Source organism: Gossypium raimondii, chromosome 11 (assembly GCF_025698545.1).
Source record: "Gossypium raimondii isolate GPD5lz chromosome 11, ASM2569854v1, whole genome shotgun sequence".
NCBI lineage: Eukaryota > Viridiplantae > Streptophyta > Magnoliopsida > Malvales > Malvaceae > Gossypium > Gossypium raimondii.
This window is the reverse complement of record NC_068575.1, coordinates 59,052,365-59,071,726: the sequence shown is the minus strand read 5'-3', so window position 1 is coordinate 59,071,726 and position 19,362 is coordinate 59,052,365. Positions and strand designations below refer to the sequence as shown.

Sequence of the window (19,362 nt, the reverse complement as noted above, 5' to 3'; positions counted from 1 at the left end):
ATTCTTTTGTTCCTTCCATTTCATTCATACTCACACCACACAAATAATCCCCTTTTGATTCATTAGTTCTTTGAGTCTTCTTTCGTTCCCTAAAATAGGTTTCCAGATATCAGCGATATGAGTGACATTGCTATTGACTCAGAACTTTCTTTTGAGCAAGATATGTGTCTAGAGGAACCTCAAAACTTCGAAGATGATCGAGACTGTAGCTTATCTCCTGATTTGTTAAGGATGGTAGAGCAAGTCGAAAAATAGATCTTACCTTACAAAAAAATCAGCGGAGATTGTGGGCTCAGGAGAAAAGAAAGAGGTGAAGACCGGAACATGTATCACTGCAAAGACAAAGCGAGATGTCATTAAGTTACTCTAAGAATTCAATGATGTTTTCGCATGATCAAGATATACCTGAGCTACCAAGATGTGTGGATGCTCTTGAGGCTAAGAAAGTATTAGAAAATGTCCATAAGGGTATCCGAGGAACACATGCATTGATTTTGCAATGGCCAAGTAAATCATGAGATATGGGTACTGTTGGTCCACCATGGAAGGGGATTGCATCAGTTATACCAAGAAACGCCACAAGGGCCAAATTTACGGGGACAAAATTCAGGTACCTCCATCAATTCATGTTATGACTTTTCCATGACCTTTCTCTATGTGGGGGCATGGAGGTCATTGAGCTAATCTCGCCAAAAGCTTCTAGCGGTCATCGAGTCATCTTTGTAGTCATCGATTACTTCATTAGGTGGGTGGAAGCTGCTTTATATGCCAATATCACAAAGCTGACAATCAACAAATTTCTTGAAGAATCATATGTCAATATGGAATGCCAAAAAGGATCATATTAGACAATACATTGAATTTGAACAACCGCACGACATCAGAAGTTTGCAGTCTGTTCAAGATTAATATCATGTCGCCTCAAAATGAACAGTTCAGTAGAGGCAAAAACAAAAAAACAAAAAAAAAAGAGCAAAAAAGCAAAAAAGCAAAAAAAAAGCAAAAAAAAAAACGAGAAAACAAAAGCAAAAAAACAAAAAAATAAAAAATAAAAAATAAGAGAAAAAACCTCTATCGGGGCAACTCATTTCTCAATGGCATTTGGAATAGGGATAGTTTTACCCATTGAAGTTGATATTTCTTCCCTTCGAGTCTTGTCAAAGTTGAAGTTGGATGAAGTAGAATGGATCCAGGTCCGATATAATTGAAGAGAAAAAGTTAAAAGCTATCCGTCATGGTCAAATGTACCAAAAGCAAATGATGCGAGCTCACCAAAAAAGGTTCACCCTAGAGAATTCCATGAGGGGACCTAATATCGAGGAAGATCCTTCCCATGCAAAAGGACTTCATAGGAAAGTGTATGTCAAACTGGAAAGGACCTTATGCGGAAGGCATTATCTGAAAAAGCGTCGATATTGACCAAGATGGATGGCAAAAACCTGCCTAATCTTGAGAATTCTGATTCAAGCAATAAATACTTCACTCGAAAAAAGAAACAAAAAAAGAAAAAAAGAACAAAAAGAAAAAGGAGAGGCCAAGGTGAAAACCCGCAAAGGGCGCCTTGAGACCAAAGGGGTTTTGAATTGAAAACCCAGGAATGGGCAGTTCAAATTTTGATCAAAGGTGGGGCATGCGATAGTCTTGCCCTTTCTGAATTAATAAGAAGGAGAGATGCTACATCTTGGCGCATCAACAAAGTCTTCTAGGACTTCTAAACACATATCAAGTTCAAAAGGGTCCTTAAGAATTTTGGGGTAGAGAAGCTCATGCTACGATATCTGGGGCACCTATTTCCATTTTATTCATTTTTTGTATTTTTGACAAAATACACCATCTTGATTAATTTATTCTCATTTTGTATTCAAGCAAAATTTGATATCTTGATTGATTTGTTCATTTAGAGCTTTGCTCTTAACAAATTTCCATCTTATCCGTTGTGATAATCTTTTTCATCTTATTCATCTCGTATCTCAGCGAAATATGCTATCTTGATTGATTTGTTTGTTTAGAGCTTTGCTCTCAACAAAATTTCATTTTGTCCATTTTGATAATATTTTTCAAGCATTTTTCATTGAAATAACGATTAATGGACTGACAATACTATGCAGAAGGAGTTCTGCATATTACTCTGAAAGTTTCCAAATAATACAAGGACCTGAAACAGGACTATTGTTTAGAACTGACCAAACCTGAGGGTTGAAAACATTTGAGAAATAGAACCTTGATGAACAACGAGGAGCGACAACCCAAACATTAAAAGGGATCATTCTCATAACATTCGACATTCATTCAAATGTCATTCATACACATCTAGTTAGGATCATTTGATTCAATCTGATCATGTCATCCTAATCACTAGGCAAAAATAGGTTCATAAAATAGATTATACAGGTCAAGTTCCCTAGAGAACAGATTAGTAAAGATGGCAGATCTTGCCTTCCTGCATTGACAGCGAAGCAGATTGAAGACAAACCTTGCCTCTTTCGTTTGTAGCAGAGCTGGTTGAAGATAGCAGATCTTGCCTTCCTACATTAACAGCGAAGCGGATCGAAGACAAACCTTGCCTCTCTCATTTGTAGCAGAGCTGGTTGAAGATAGCAGATCTTGCCTTCCTGTATTGACAGCGAAGCAGATCGAAGACAAACCTTGCCTCTCTCATTCGTAGCAAAGCTGGTTGAAGATAACAGATCTTGCCTTCCTACATTGACAGCGAAGCAGATCGAAGACAAACCTTGTCTCTCTTATTCGTAGCAGAGCTGGTTGAAGATAGCAGATCTTGCCTTCTTGCATTGACAACGAAGCAGATCGAAGACAAACCTTGTCTCTCTCGATTGTAGCAGAGCTGGTTGAAGATTGCAGATCTTGCCTTCCTGTATTTGGCAGCGAAGCAGATTGAAAATGGCAGATTTTACCTCCCTGTGACTACAGTGGAGTACATTGAAGTCAATAACTCTATCTCCTTGTATTTGGCAGTGGAATAGATTGAAGATTGCATATCTTACCTTCCTGTATTTGGCAGCGAAGCAGATCGAAGATGGCAGATTTTACCTTCCTATGACTACAGTGGAGTACATTGAAGCCAATAACTCTATCTCCCTGTATTTGGCAGTGGAATAGATTGAAGATTGCATATCTTGCCTTCCTGTATTTGGCAGCGAAGCAGATCGAAGATGGCAGATTTTACCTCCCTGACTACAGTGGAGTACATTGAAGTCGATAACTCTATCTCCCTGTATTTGGCAGTGGAATAGATTGAAGATTGCAGATCTTGCTTTCCTGTATTTGGCAGTGAAGCAGATCGAAAATGGCAGATTTTACCTCCTTGTGACTACAGTGGAGTACATTGAAGCCGATAACTCTATCTCCCTGGTTGGCAGTGGAATAGATTGAAGATAAAAAATGGTAGATTTTACCTCCCTGTGACTACAGTGGAGTACATTGAAGCCGATAATTCTATCTCCTTGTATTTGGCAGTGGAATAGATTGAAGATTGCAGATCTTGCCTTCCTGTATTTGGCAGCGAAGTAGATCAAAGATGGCAGATTTTACCTCCCTGACTACAGTGGAGTACATTGAAGCCGATAACTCTATCTCCCTGTATTTGGCAGTAGAATAGAGTGAAGAAAACCAGATCTTATCTCCCTAAGCAGTAGTGGAGCAGATCGCATCAAGTCCTATCTCCCTAAGCAATAGTGGAGCAGACAGAACCACAGATCTTATCTCCCTAAGCAATAGTGGGCAGATCGCATCAAGTCTTATCTCCTAAGCAATAGTGGGCGAGCAGAACCACGATCTTATCTCCCTAAGCAATAGTGGAGCAGATCGCATCAAGTCTTATCTCCCTAAGCAATAGTGGAGCAGACAGAACCACAGATCTTATCTCCCTAAGCAATAGTGGAGCAGATCGCATCAAGTCTTATCTCCCTAAGCAATAGTGGAGCGAGCAGAACTACAGATCTTATCTCCTAAGCAATAGTGGAGCAGATCGCATCAAGTCTTATCTCCTAAGCAATAGTGGAGCGAGCAGAACCACAGATCTTATCTCCTAAGTAATAGTGGAGCAGATTGCATCAAGTCTTATCTCCTTAAGCAATAGTGGAGCGAGCAGAACCACGATCTTATCTCCCTAAGCAGTAGTGAAGTAGATCGCATCAAGTCTTATCTCCCTAAGCAATAGTGGAGCAGACAGAACCACAGATCTTATCTCCCTAAGCAATAGTGGAGCAGATCGCATCAAGTCTTATCTCCCTAAGCAGTAGCGGAGCGAACAAAACCACAGATCTTATCTCCCTAAGCAATAGTGGAGCAGATCGCATCAAGTCTTATCTCCCTAAGCAGTAGTGGAGCAGACAAAAAAAAAACCAATCTCATCCCCATGGAGTTGCAGCAGAGTAGATTGAAGCCATATCTCTTTAAAGATGCCGTTAAGCGGATCAAAGCAAGAAGACGCAGTGGACTGAAATAGGGCTACTTGAAGAAGGGAAGCACCAAAAGAAGTCAAGACTAGGCAAGGCCGGGCAAAATTGGCTCTTTTAAGGTCTTTGCTCCATTCTCGTTATACGACAATGAGCAAAGAGGGCATTGAAACCATTTTGCGGGGCCCAAAACACTAAAGCCCAATACCAAAGAAAAAACACACAGGTCCAAAATAAACGGTGGCCCAAAATACCCAACAGCCCAAATTAAGAAACCCTAGCCCAAAAATTAACCCCATTCAAGAAGTACCAAACCCTAGCCCCAAGCCTCCATGCGCGCATGCCAGGCTCCACCCAACGCGTTTAGCCTCTCTCGCCATGCACAGCTACCACCGTTCTTAGCCGCCTTTCCTCGCATGCTCGACACTGCAAAATTGAATGCAAAAGGCACGCAACAACAGAAGAAACAAATAGCAAAAGACAAAGAAATAGAAATTAAAAGTTGTGTAGATCGGCTATAAAAGCGAAAATCTCTCCTTGTAATCTTCTTCTTCGTTTTTCTGACGACATAAGTAAAATCAAAAGCGAATCTGATGAAAAAGGTTGAAAAATCCGATCGTTTTTCCTCTTTTCGTTTCTTTATTTTCTATTCTTTTCATTTATTTTTATTTTGAATCATTTGTTCATTTCTTTTACAAAAACTCGTTTTTACAAATAATATAGAATAAAGAGAAGCAAAAGAAATACAGGCTGCGTCGGTCATGTCGTCGGAGGCCTCTCCGTCGCTGAAATCGACTCATAAGGGCGGGATGGAAGTTTCTTTTTTTTTTCTTTTCTTCGCAGCCATCGAACCAAAAAACGTGGCCTTCGAACAAGATCTGAAGTGGGGCTTAAAGTAGCCCCTACGCTCAGCGACGGCCACCGTCCAAGGTGGTCACGGCGGTGCTTAGCAATGGCCTTGTTGGTTGGATTTGGAAAGGCTGAGAGGGAGAGACCTTTGGCTCTCTCTGTTTTTCTTTCTAAAAATGAAGGAAGGGGTTTCTTTTGTTTTTTTTTTTGTTATTTATGTAAGCTAATGCAGCGCCATTTGAAGGAGAGTGACCTGCACCTCTTTGCCCTAATGGGTAATTTGCGTATTCGACCCCTCCCTTTCGCGCTGAAGCACAATCTGACCCTTTTATTTTTTATTATTTGGGCCAAAAATTCTGTGTCGAATTCAATCGGGTCCTTTGACCATGTACAGTCCCTTGCGCTGAAACGTTGCACTCTAAGACTGGGGTATATTGCTGATTAGTCCTCCATTCTTCATGCCGCCTTTCTAATCCTTGTGACCCGTTTATGGTTTTGCAATTAAAACCCCAAATTCTTGTTAGCTTTCAATATCATCCCTAGTCCATTTCATTTATTTATTGTTATATTAAATTTTTTTTTATCCTTATTAATTTTAAGTTTTTATGTATATTATTTACTTTAAACAGTTACATATAACTTATTTTAAAGTTTCCTTTTATATATATTCATTGTAAATTACTATATATATATATATGCATATCGTTCAAAATTTTCTTTCTTTTTAAATATATATATATATATGTACATACCTTTCAAAACTGTTTGCATTTATTATCATTATTTTTATGTATAATGTTATTTATTTCGAACTGTTTTATTAATTATTTACTTTAAGTTTTCTCATATACTTTTTGTTTAAAACTTTTATTACTTATTGTACTTAAAGCATCTATTTTAAATTATTTTTACTTTAGATTGCCTTATATTTTTATTTTCCTTGGATTATTAATGTTGATATTAAGATTATCTCGTCATGTGTTTATTGACATTGTATATACTATGATTTGCTTATTTGTATTCTTGTATTTGGCATGCATTTATGTACTATCTATTTCGTAATTCATTATACTATGTTCCTTTATCGTTCCATTTCATTTCATCACATTAAAAATTGCGCTTGATTTGTATTTATTTACAATAAATCTTTCTATTTCATCACAAATGGAACAAATGTACGCTATTCAAGTGTGGTACTCGCTATTATTATTAAAAAGATTTTTTAAAAAAATAAAGCAATATTTTGCATTTTGGAAATTTGAGAACTTGTACCCTAACTTACTGGGTCTCGATTTTCTCGTTAAACCCAAATAGCAAAATGTCCTTTTAAATTTTAAACACATAAAATTTCAAAAATAAAGGCAATATTCTATATTTAGAAAATTCGAGAAATCGTGCCCTAACTTACTGGGCTCCGATTTTTCTCGTTGATTCTAAGTAACTGAATATTCTTTTAAAATTAAAATAAATGAGGTTTAAATAAAAAGGGAAAAGGCAAACTTACTCTTAAGATACGAGATGTTGGGTCCTAACTTACTGGATGTGACATCTTGTTACTTCGAGATAAGGAGGCATTTTCCACTTTGGATTTCCAAAAATAAAAACAATATTCTGTATTTAGAAAATTCGAGAAAATCGTGCCCTAACTTACTGAGCTTCGATTTTTCTCGCGTTGATCCTAAATAACCAAATATCCTTTGAAAATTAAAATAAATGAGGTTTAAATAAAAAATAAAAGGCAAGTTTACTCTAAAAAATACGAGGTGTCGTGTCCTAACTTACTGAATGTGACATCTTGTTAATTCGAGATAAGGAGGCATTTTCATTTTGATTTATTCGAGTGATTTTTAAGATAACACAATATGAAGAGGATCGTATTTTAAATTATTTTCGAGTTTTTAATTTTTGACACCAAGACATTAAGTAATCAACTAGGTACCAATTTTTGGGCGTATCGAGGGTGCTAATCCTTCCTCGTGCGTAACCGACTCCCGAACCCGTTTTTCTGAATTTCGTAGACCAAAATCGTTGTTTTAATAAAAATTAAATCGTTTATTGAAAACAACCACTTTTCGGTGACCCGATCACACCTCATCAAAAAAGGATTGGTGGCGACTCCTATTTTCGTTTTTATTTTTTTTAAAACCCAAGTCGACCCCGTTTTCAATCAAAAAATGGTGTCAACATGAAATATAGGAAAATCAATAATTGTGAGCTCAGAATTTCCTCTTGGACATTATATTCCCCTCTCTTCGAATGAATGAGAATTTTTATCATTTGAAAGCACTTCTTAACTACAGTGTCATCGAATTACAATTCCCAGATCTATTCATAAGACATTCGATGGCTTCCAAACAATCACTCTCCTATAATCTTTTAGCCTAGCAACTTCAAGCCCGTAAAGAATAGTCTATAATTCAGCGTTGAAAATAGAACATCTACCCGATTGTTTCCTAAAGCCTTCCTTCCAACTTCCCAATGAGTTTCGTATGACTTCTCCAGCTATCTATTAATTATCAATTATACTTGTATACCCATCAGTATTCATCTTCCCAACTATGATGACTTGTTAGATCTTGAATAATGAAAATCATGGCCAGGCCATGTTTTGTTTGTTGATTGATTTGTATTAATGTAACGTTTGGCCTTTTTCTTGAATCGGTACTTTAACCTTTTCTATTCGTTGTCGTGGGAATGGAACTGGGCCATGCTCTTTTAACCTTTGTGTGATTCGAATTTTTATTTTAAGAACCGAGCGGCTAATGAAATGATATATATTCCGGCCAATCCAATCATCCGTAATTCTGAATAATAGTAATTACAATAGATTTGATGTTGGGTGCTCAAAAAAGCAGTTTGATCTGCTCCATCTTATTCAAAGTAGGGACTCTTGTAAACGTACGGATTATAAGCGTTCCATCAAGTGGGACCCATTTCTTGACCAAAATCACATGGGGACACACCCATACACCTTTTTATGGACAATTCTTAGTGGGTTTTCAATCATCTTTACTTTATCCCACACATGTGATCTGCACTTTATCGGGATTCAATTTACAATACTAAAAATATAATTTTATTATTTTAATAATTTATATTTTTATAATTTTTAAAAGATTACAAATTTTATTATTTTTAAAAGAGATTGAAGTGTATCTTAATATTTACTAATTTAAAATTTTAAAAATTTAAATGATAATTTTTTTATTTTAAGGGGCTAAGTACTTACGAACTCCTTAGCTACGCCCTGAATATATACACTACTTAGTATTCTTTTCTTTCTATTTTGTTATTGTTCTTTATATCTTATTTTTGTGAGTCAAATTAAAATTTAATGATAAAAGAATGAAGTATTAAACAAATGTTTTAAATAAAAGATTAATTTAGTTTTTTACTTATTTTAATTATCCAAACAAAGGAAGTGTGCATCATTTTGTTTCTTCTAAAATATTTTTCTTTTTTATTAACTTCAAAATTTTAGACGTAAATTAAGGATTTATTAGATGCAAAAATATGAATGTAAAATAAAAGGAATTTTTTCAAAAGATAAAGAAAATTTATTATTGATTGATTGTGATGTTTGAAAACAGTACTGGATTGGCCAACATAATGATTCTCAAGGTATCACTCATTTGTCGAGTAGGGAAAAACTAGAGATGAACATTTCATGGTAGACTCGAATGCACTTTTGATTAAGAAAAAGTAAAGAGAGCTTAAAGTCTTCAATTAATCACTAAATTTAGGACATTAATACCTTTATCTTATCATTAAAACAGCTTTATTTCCAACACTTTTTTATATTATTGTTTTTTTTTAAACTTGGTAGATTTGTTTCTCCATCACTCACATATTAATTTTGTCATGTTTATATAAAAATAGTGAATTAAATATATAACAAATATGCTAGTCACTGATGCATTGTTGGTGGAATTTTTTAATTGATGTTGATGATGTTTTTGTTGACAAAAAGCGATATTAATTAGTAAATCAAGTTGGAAAAAGCAAATAAGGATAAGACAAAAAGAGTGCCTAAACTCAAGTCATCGGGCTTACTCAATACAGACATTAGTAATAGTAGTAATAATGGAATAACAGTTAGTATAATTGGTGTAGTTCGCTCTTAATAAAATTGTTCTTGCCAAGACATAACTAACTTTATTAACATCCTTATAAATCTAACAAAAAAAATACTAAAAATCTAAGATAATACAGACACAACCTTTTAGTAACAAACTTGAATCCAAAGCATCCACTCCATCAAGATGAAACGCTTGCCAAAGCTTTTAACTATTACTCTCTATTACAATATTTATCTAAATGTAAAGACTTGAGTCAGGAACATGTTTATCAGCCAAAACATGTCTCCTTCTGTCTTCTTTTTTATCAGCCAAAGTCTTATGAACAAGTTTATTAATCGACATAGCACTTGGTATAAAACCTAGTTGCTGCCACACAACAAGCGTGAAAGGACAATGTATCAAAATGTGATTGAAATCCTCATTAGCTTGACGACATCTCGGACAAAGAGGATAAATATTCACCCCACAAGTCAAAAGCTCACTAATACAAGACACAAAATCACACAATAGTCTTTATAAAAAAATTTAAATTTTTTATGGAAGAACCTCATTCCAAAAGGATTGACATGAACAAACGGAGAGTCACTCAACAACCCAGTAATTTCTTGATCCTACTTAAATTTAATACCTCATTTTCAATATACAAAATAACAATTACATTGCTATATTATGACTCAATATTAAATTTTAATATATATATATATATATATATTCCACTTTTTGGATAAAAATTAAAAATGAATCAAATAATTCATATTAAATTATGACACATGAATTGATATGGTAAAGTTAATTTAATAAAGATTATAACGTTTTGGGTAGATTTTTAAAATGCAAAAATACATAAAATTTTTAAAATAATATTTACAACTAAATTAAAATTTAATTAAATACATTATAAGAAAACAAATTAATAAAGGAGGTCATCATCTAAAAAGAAGTGAAGAATGAGAACATTTAAAGGGTGGGATTCCTTGAAACTTGAAATACAACTCCTTAGATAAGTACACCGTTTGAGATAAGCTCATATTTACGTAAATAAGTAGATCTTTCTATTTCTAAATAAAATTTCAACCAACAAAAAAAAAGAAAACCATTATTGGCAAATTGGAAAGGGATAAGACAATAAATCAAATCAAATCAAGAAAAGTTAGGTTTTTGGGTGCAAATCTTGAAGCTCACGTTGCTTTAGTGGGGCACAAGAAATCAATCAACCAAAGCTACTTGCATTAAAAGTTTGTAGTAGTGGTAGTGGAATTCCCCATAAAATGTTAGGTATGCTTGTATAAACAGTGACCTCATTTATAATTAGAAGCATTTTTTTAAACAAAAATATGAATATATTGATCAACTTTTTTTTAATTTTTAAATAAGGAAATAATATGTTTTAGCGCAATTGAATTTACGTTTTCTTATATTGATAATAATATCGATGTTAATCGAATTAATGTTCAATCGACATAAAAAACATTTTCTATAACAATATATGAATTTTATATTTTATTTTACTTTCATAATGAGATCTTTTATTATTTCTTTTATTTACAACAACTATAAATTATAAAATACTTCTTTTTTAAATTTTAGTGAAATCAATTATATTTATAAGTGAAATAAAATAATAAATTTAAGTTAAGATATTATATCACAATAATATTTTAAACTTATATTGAAAATTTACTAATTGTATTTTACTAATGAAGACAATATTTAATGAACGGGATTATATTAATAAATTTTATTAAAATATAATTTAAATATCGATATTTAATAATAATATTAACATATTATACTTTTTTAAAGTTGAAAATTGTAAAAATTGCCAAATACAGTATAAATCTCATATGTTAATGTTATTATAATAAATATACAACAATCACCTTTCAATATGAGCTAAAATATTGACAAACAAATAGAATAATTTTCAAAGGGTAGATAACCCCTGATCCCCTAAAATGAAAATTTTCACATTTAATCTTTTAAAAAATTAAATTAATGTATAGTAAAATTACATTTTAACCACATCAAAAATGAGAAATTTTATTTAATCTTTTAAAAACAATAAAGATATAAGCTATTAAAATGATGAAATTTTACTTTTACTATCACAAAAATGTACAATTTAATTTTGATCCCTTAAAAGAATCTCTGAGTCACTTTTGAAATAGTTACTGTTTAAGCAAACCATTTTATTATTGATGTAGATGTGAGAAAATAATCATATTAGTGGGAAGCTTAGTTCAACATATTTTAGGATATTATTCCCAACTTAATTTTAGCGCTTTCCACTACTTATTGTCTTATTTTGATGATAAACTTTCTAACATTTAAAACCTGTTGTCTTATCAGGATGTCTCTTTGATGTTCTTTAGCATGTCTGTCAATATAGGATGATCTTTTATTTATCTTCATGCATTTTATCATATTTATAGTTGTGTTTTTTCTTGATTTATTTATCGGAAATTGAGAATTCATACATGATTTACATAAAAAGAAGCTTAAATATAATATTTCAAAATTCTAAAACTTCAACTTTATTGAACTGGTACCCGTATTGTATTTTTAAGTATAATGTCAAATTTATTTTTAATGTTTACATTATTCTACTTTTGAGCTAAATTTGACCATTAATTATTCAAAGAGAGTCAGATGGTAGTCCATGTATATTTTATACTAACATGAAATTGTTTTATAAAATATTCAAAAATAAAATTTTAAAATTTTAAAATTCAATAAAATTGACATAAAGTACACATAGAGTGCCATGTCTAAAAATTAATATTTTAGTTTACATTTCCATTTAAAAATAATAATTTAACTCTTTTAAAAGGTTTATGGTCAAATTGACTCGTATTAAAAGGGTGAGGGTCAATTTTATCTATAAAAAAGGAGTCAAATTGATAAAAATGTAAATACTAATGACTAAATTTGTTATTATACCTATTTTTAAAGAAAATTTGCTGAGATTATTTTTCTAGCCCATTCTAATTGGGCCTGCTAAGTTAACGTGTGTGTATAACGACACGTGCAAAGGCCAATTCATATCGACGACCTAAAATTTGAAAAGCACTTTCCCTCTCAAAAACTCCCCAACATGAGGTGATTAGACAGGAAAAACGAAAGCCTACCTAGTGTTCGTGAAATGCTAACTAGAAATTCCGTTCCTAGAACCCCACAAGCCACTGCCATGCGCAGATCTGCAAGGCTTCTCAACCAAAACACTCCCTTTAAGTCAAAGGTCAATTCCAAGGACAGTACTGCTAGCTCTACAGTTAAACTTTCCAAGAAACCCATACACTCAAATCATGGTTCCACAAATCATATAAGGTCAACGCCTCAGTTGCGAAGGTCTCAAAGAACGAGCACTGTTTCAAGTGAGATATCAAGAAATTGTGCAAACTCAACGCCTGGGTTGCGAAAATCTCCAAGATTGAGCAGTGGGTCTTTGTCTAACAAGCCCGAGGGTAGCAAATTTGTCGAGACAAAGAATGATGGATCTAAGAAGAACGAGAGTATAAAGGAGGGATCGTTGGATGAAAAGGAAAGGGAAGCTTCTGTTGGATTGAAAGTGACTACAGTGGACAGGAAAGAAAGTGAAAGAAGAGAAGTTCGTGAAAGAAATGAAGTTGTTGGAGTTAAGAGAAAGAGAAAGTGGAAGCCTGACAATAGAGGGGATACAGTTCTTCAAGGGTGGACAAGGGAGCAAGAATTGGCTCTGCAAAGAGCCTATTTTTCAGCCAAGCCAACGCCTAATTTTTGGAAGAAAGTTTCAAAGCTGGTATATTTTCCATTCCTTTGATATCTGGGTTTAAATTTCATGGATTTTTTTTCTTATCATAATGGTATAGATTTGATGTGCTTATTTTGTGGTTTTTCAAATTCAAGCTAAAGCCTATGGATATCTATGCCGTGTTTGTCCAAGACATATGATTCAGCTTATATGTTTTATGTGTTTCCTAGTTGCTGAAAACCTGAATATTACTTAATCATTCATGAAAATGAATGTTATTAGGAACTTGGGATGTTTCTGATTTTGCTATGTCTCACACATGATTCAGCTTATAGTACCACTACCAGCCTAGTTACAACTAGAGCTTTGAACAAGGGGGGCTTGTGGGATTAGTCATCATGAAAACAACAATTTTTTAACAAATGAAGGAAAATTAATTATAGATTTACAGCATTAAACCTTGTGAAACTAGACTAGTGAGTTATACTGCATTCAGTTTTGTTAGATGTGAATGCTGTGCATTTCGCTATTAGTTGTGTTTAGATGTGTATGACTATTCATGATTTACTCTTATGTGAAGATTTTCTGCTGTTTGTTTCGGTGTCAAATACGGCCTTGCATTTGCTCTGATCATTTAACTCCGACTCTATCTCAGGTGCCAGGAAAATCTGCCCAGGATTGCTTTGATAGAATCCATTCCAACCATTTAACTCCAACTCAGCCTGAGCCTCGATCGAGGGCAAATGTAACAAACTTGTCGCCTATCGAACATTTGTCATTCTCCGCAAGCAAATTACTAGAGTCCTCTGCACCAAGGAATAAAAGCTCAGGCCGCGGTAAACAGAAAAGCTTTCTCGTACAGAAAAAGACAGTGAGACATTTGTTGCGAAAGCATCATCTTGTGGACGAATGTGATGAAGCGGATCTGTTCTCCATTCTTGAGCCCAACACAAGTCCAACCATGCATGGTGTACCGAAAGTTATGGTTTGTACCCCGAAAAAATTATTGGAAAAACAGGGATTTGTCCACAAGTGTCATGAGAGATCTTCTTTGGGTCGTAAGAAGCACCATTCGAGACTTGGTAACTCAGGTACTGGAGCCCTTGTTAGTCCCCCAGTGTTGAAGCAGATTAAAAATAAGGCTTTACATGAGAAGTACATCGACCAGCTACATACCCGGGAGGCTAAGAGAAAAGCTGAACGTACACAAGTTGAAAAAGCAGTACTTGGAAAGGAGAACAGAGGATATGTTCAAATCCAAGTAGACAAGGTTAAAGCAGCAAAAAATGCATTAGTTTCTGATGCAAGATATGTTATTAACCAGATGCAACAACTGCAGACCACTAGTGTTGACAACTCTTCGGAGTTGGATGACATCGATGATGATGACGACGATGATGTTAAGCTATAACATTTTGATTTTTATTTTGTATGATAATCTGCTATAACTAGAATGCTAATTGTGTCATATGTTGTTTAATGAACTTGTAGTTTAGCAAATTGGAACATAGTAATTTATTTCCTCATTCAAGTAATAAAAAGGAGGAGGTTGATTTCAAGTTGTAAACTTTTAGGTTAATATATTTATAACCATGTAAGTCTCAGTGAGTATTGGTCTATGGATTTGATATTTGGAGAACCATGGTTTATATCTATGTTGAAATATATTAGAAATATATAAGCATCGAACATCAATAATTTTTGGAAAGTGGTATTGTCTGCTCATTTGCTTTGATTTGATTCAACCATGGAACTTGTGTTAAGTAGGATCCTGGGGATCGACGAAAAGTACAATGCATGGGAACACATGGAAATACCCGTGATGAAATTGGGTCCTACTTCAAGGACAACTCTTATTTAACAGAATCTTTCAATCATGAAATCGGAAGATCGATCCTTATTTACGGGATGATTAGCTGTTTATCTCTTTAAAAAACATCTGCTAAACGATCTATGTAATACCCCCAATTCGTATCCCTCGTCTGTACCGGGTTACGGAACATTACCGGAATTTACAGATCAAGCAGACAAAAATCTCAAACATTTTATATCATTGAAACAAGTCATCAAAGCATCATTTTAATCTAAATTATAAACTCTCCAAAATTAATCTTATAATTTCATTTACAATCAAACCATAAAATAACTATTATTTAGACACTCTAAGTACATGCCGACACAAAGAAATAAACATCACTATATTTGAGTTCGGGATTGTTGTTGGATGCTGAATCAACGATCAAATTTAAGTACTTAACCTGCGCACGGAAAACAAAATCGTACGCTGAGTAAAAACTCAGTGGTATTTCTATAATCCGAATTTTAAAAAAAATAAAACAATAAAATATATAATAAAATGTTAAGCACAATTAAACATTTAAAATCACACAATACTCAATTTTCATCACTCAATTTTCATCACTTGCTTTATATAATACGTTTCCATAATTTATTTAGGTATCATTTAAACAATGACACTATCCATTCCACAATCAATTTATGAATATATAACTCGTGTATTCCATCTATTTACAACATGTTTCACATTCTATTTTCAGTCTACTATCTCATATTCTTAGCCCAAAGTAGATTTTATAGAACACACCGGATATATAGAACAAATACAGAAGTGCATTGTTATGCACTAATGAACAAAGAGCACTAAAGTGCTAAACAGATAGCACAGATGTACTAAACGGAGAGCACCATCGTGCTAATAATCAGAGAGCACCAACGTGCTAATAATCAGAGAGCATTGGCGTACTAATAATCAGAGAGCAATGACATGCTAATAATCAGAAAGCGCGCTAAAGTTTCTTAATGGCATGCCACTAATATCCTAGTAGTTCTAAATTCCGTCTACTTGGGCATTAAAACTGAATTTTATACATATAAAAAATAATTCAATTATCATATTTGCACAATTTCACATTTACACATATATATTTATAATATATATTCCAATTCAATTCAACCAATATAATTTCATCATATATCAAGACAATCCATTTCAATTGTAAAACACAATAATTCTCACCTCAATCACTTACTATAACATTTAATCAAAATGCAACAATTAATAATTAGATTCGGATTATAGAAATACACAAATCAGGAATTCTGAGCTATTCCTCATCAACTATATTTTTCCCCTTTTTAGTCAAGAATTTCGGTACAACGCTAGCTGCGGAATTTAAACAATTAAAAATCATCAATACAACATCATTTAATCTCACATTAAATGTAATGGCCCAAATTCAAAGTTATCGGAATAGTGGTTTCGTAACCACAAATCCGATTTAAAGATAAATTTATTTTAATATTTTGCATGAATATTGGTATGATAGGAGAATCGTATAAAAATATCGATAGAAAAAATTTACCGATTTAGTGGTTAGTTAGAAAAAGAAATTATAGAAGAAATTGCATAAAAATAAGGTATCGAGACTTCGATCTCATAAAACCGAGTCAAAAATATTTTTATAAATATTTATGAAGTGTTAATAATATGATATTAAAATTTCGTTAGAAAATTTTAATATTTGGGTAGTCAATTAAGTGAAAAGGACTAAATTGAAAAAGGTGTAAAAGTTACTAGAAGGATTAAATAGCTCAATTGTTAAATGAATAGGGACATAAATTGAAGATAACACCAAAAGGAGATATTTTGGGCGGCATACGCTGAGAAAAATCAGGAGAATTGAAGAATTAAGGGTAAAATTAGAATATTGCAAAATTTGTTTTAAAAGTTAGGACTAAAGTGGCATTATCTAGATTCCTCTTTATTTTTCTGCATTCCCATCAGCCAAAAACGTCCTAAGGGTTTCTTCAAGCTGGTTTTTCATAATTTTTTCCCCAAGTGAGTTAATTCTTGCCTTTTTCTTGTAATTTTTGTGTTTCTAAGACTTTTACAACTAGGTCCTATTACTAAATTCATTAGTTTTTTTATTTTGTGAATGAATTTGAAAGTTGCTATGAATATGTGCTGGAATTTTATGATGAAATAGGATGAAATTGAAGCTTTAATTTGTTTGTGAGATGATTTTATTAGGTAATTTCAATAGAAATTGATTTGTAGGACCTAATTGTGAAAATGTTTGGAATCAAAGTCTAGTGCTGAAATTCTGATTTACAAAGGTTATAAAGTAGTCTAAAGTGATGGGATAAAGTGTTAATTGAGAAAAATCAGCTCAATTGAGAGGTTAATTGAGCAAGGATGAAATTATCATTTATTGAAAGTTTAGGGAAAAATGGTAATTAACATCATACACTAAAACAGTTTTGGACAGCAGCAGTACTCTAACTTTGAAAATTCACCAAAAATTGTAGAGATCGAATTAGAGGATGAATAAAATATGAAATTAAATCTTATTGAGCCTAGTTTCTCATAGAAGAAATGGTTTAATCAATGGAATTATAAATCATGAGATATAATAGATTTTGTGAGACAAAGTCAGAATGAATTCGGGTTCTCCTGTTCTGACTTTGGAAAATCATTAAAAATTTTAAAAAAATGATTATGAGTTATAATTTTTATAGTTAGAATCCTTAATGAGTCTATTTTTAGAAGAAACAAACGGAAACATCATCCGAATTCTGTACAGTGAGATAATTAATTTTTAGTGAAGAGGGATCAGAACTGTCAAACAATGAAAAAGGGGAAATTTTAAAGAATAAACTGTACTTATTGGCTACACCAAAAATTCTGAAACTTTTATGGTAAGAAGATATGTGAGTTTAGTTTCAGGGAAAATTAACGGATCTTACTTTGGAGTTCTGTAGCTTAAGATATAAATAATTTAGTGACTGTGACTCAGTGAGACAGCTTTGAATGCACTATAAATAATAATGGAATTTTAGAGAATGTTACATATGAACATGAAATGTATTAGATTAATGATCAAATTTATTTATTTAGATCCGAAAAATTCAAATACGAAGCAATATCGAGGGAAAGAAAAAGTTTGGGATTAGTAGATTTTTGGTTACGAACAAGTGTCAAGGTAAGTTCGTGTAACTTGAATTATATTCTTAAATGCTTGAAATGTTTGTTATTGATGTGAAAATGAGTTGGATGTTTATTGTATGATAGTTGATGAAGTATTGATATTCTTGATGAAAAGAGGAAATAAATCCCGGTTGAATGAAAGGAAAAATTCGATGGATCTCTGAAAAAGGAATTGACGGTAAAAATGATCTAGCCTGGATGTGTGATCCTATCCTGATATAGCCCTCCCGAAGAATATGTGGAAAATGGATTTAGCCCGGACGGTTAATCCGAATAGGGTCTGAATTTAGCCTGGACTGGTAATTCAGATCCAAGCTCATTAGAGTAATTGTCGTTGCAGGGGATTTAGCCTGGATTGGTAATCCCGACAATACTCTATGAGTTTATATTCTGAGGATTTAGCTCGGTGGTAATCCCGCTGTAAGGATGAGGTTCGCGGAAGTGTGCTCTCTGAAATGGAAATGTGCGCACATGAATATGAATTGACAGACCCGGATTTGTACACTTAGGTGTACCTCTGAAAATCCATCGAAATTTTGAGAAATTCAACGGGATAAATATGGAAAAAAAAATAACAAGGAAATAGAAATCATAGAATTGATGAGCTCATCAATCATGATATATATATTATTGATACATGGAAATTATTGAACTAACTTGAATGTTGAGTTTGTGCATGATAGAGGAATAATGTGTTGAATGGATGTATGAATGTTTATTGCATTGTATTAAAAATATTAGGTAAGTATAATTCTTGTTACATGAGCTTACTAAGCACAAAGTGCTTACCCTGTTTCCTTTTCCCCTGTTTTGTAGTGTTAAGAGCTCGGAGGTCGGATTTGGTCGGAGAAGCATCACACTATCAACGTCAAGATCTCGGTACATAAAGAAACTTATTTTGGAAATCAATGGCATGTATAAGCTAGTAAAGTAGATGTTATTGTGGAATGAATGTATGGTTAGCCATTAGTATGGCTAACAAATTTTGGTTTTGGCATGTGATGAGATTATCTTATGAATACAATAAATCTATCTTGAAAATATGTTGAAATGGATTGGTTGTGTTGGCTTGGTCTCGGTTTAAAATTTGCAGGGAGGATTAGATATTTATAAAGGGGTTATATTGAGTTTTAAAAAAAATCAGTAAAATCTGGTAATACCTCGTATCCTATTCCGGCGACGGATACGGGTAAGGGGTGTTACATTAAATATTTCAATTTTTACTCAATATTTGCTTAAATTCTAATTTAGTCCCTGAATTGAGACTAACTTTTATTCTCA

At 33.1% G+C, this 19,362-nt stretch overlaps 1 protein-coding gene across 1 annotated transcript; it reads left to right on the top strand.

The window, feature by feature from the left end:
• The first annotated feature begins 12,396 nt into the window (after positions 1-12,396).
• LOC105802253 (hypothetical protein) lies at positions 12,397-14,632 on the top strand. Its single transcript, XM_012633785.2, has 2 exons — positions 12,397-13,121; positions 13,729-14,632. The coding sequence occupies exons 1-2, from the start codon at positions 12,486-12,488 to the stop codon at positions 14,482-14,484; spliced, it is 1,392 nt and encodes a 463-aa protein (XP_012489239.1). The 5' UTR covers positions 12,397-12,485; the 3' UTR covers positions 14,485-14,632.
• Positions 14,633-19,362: the final 4,730 nt, after the last annotated feature.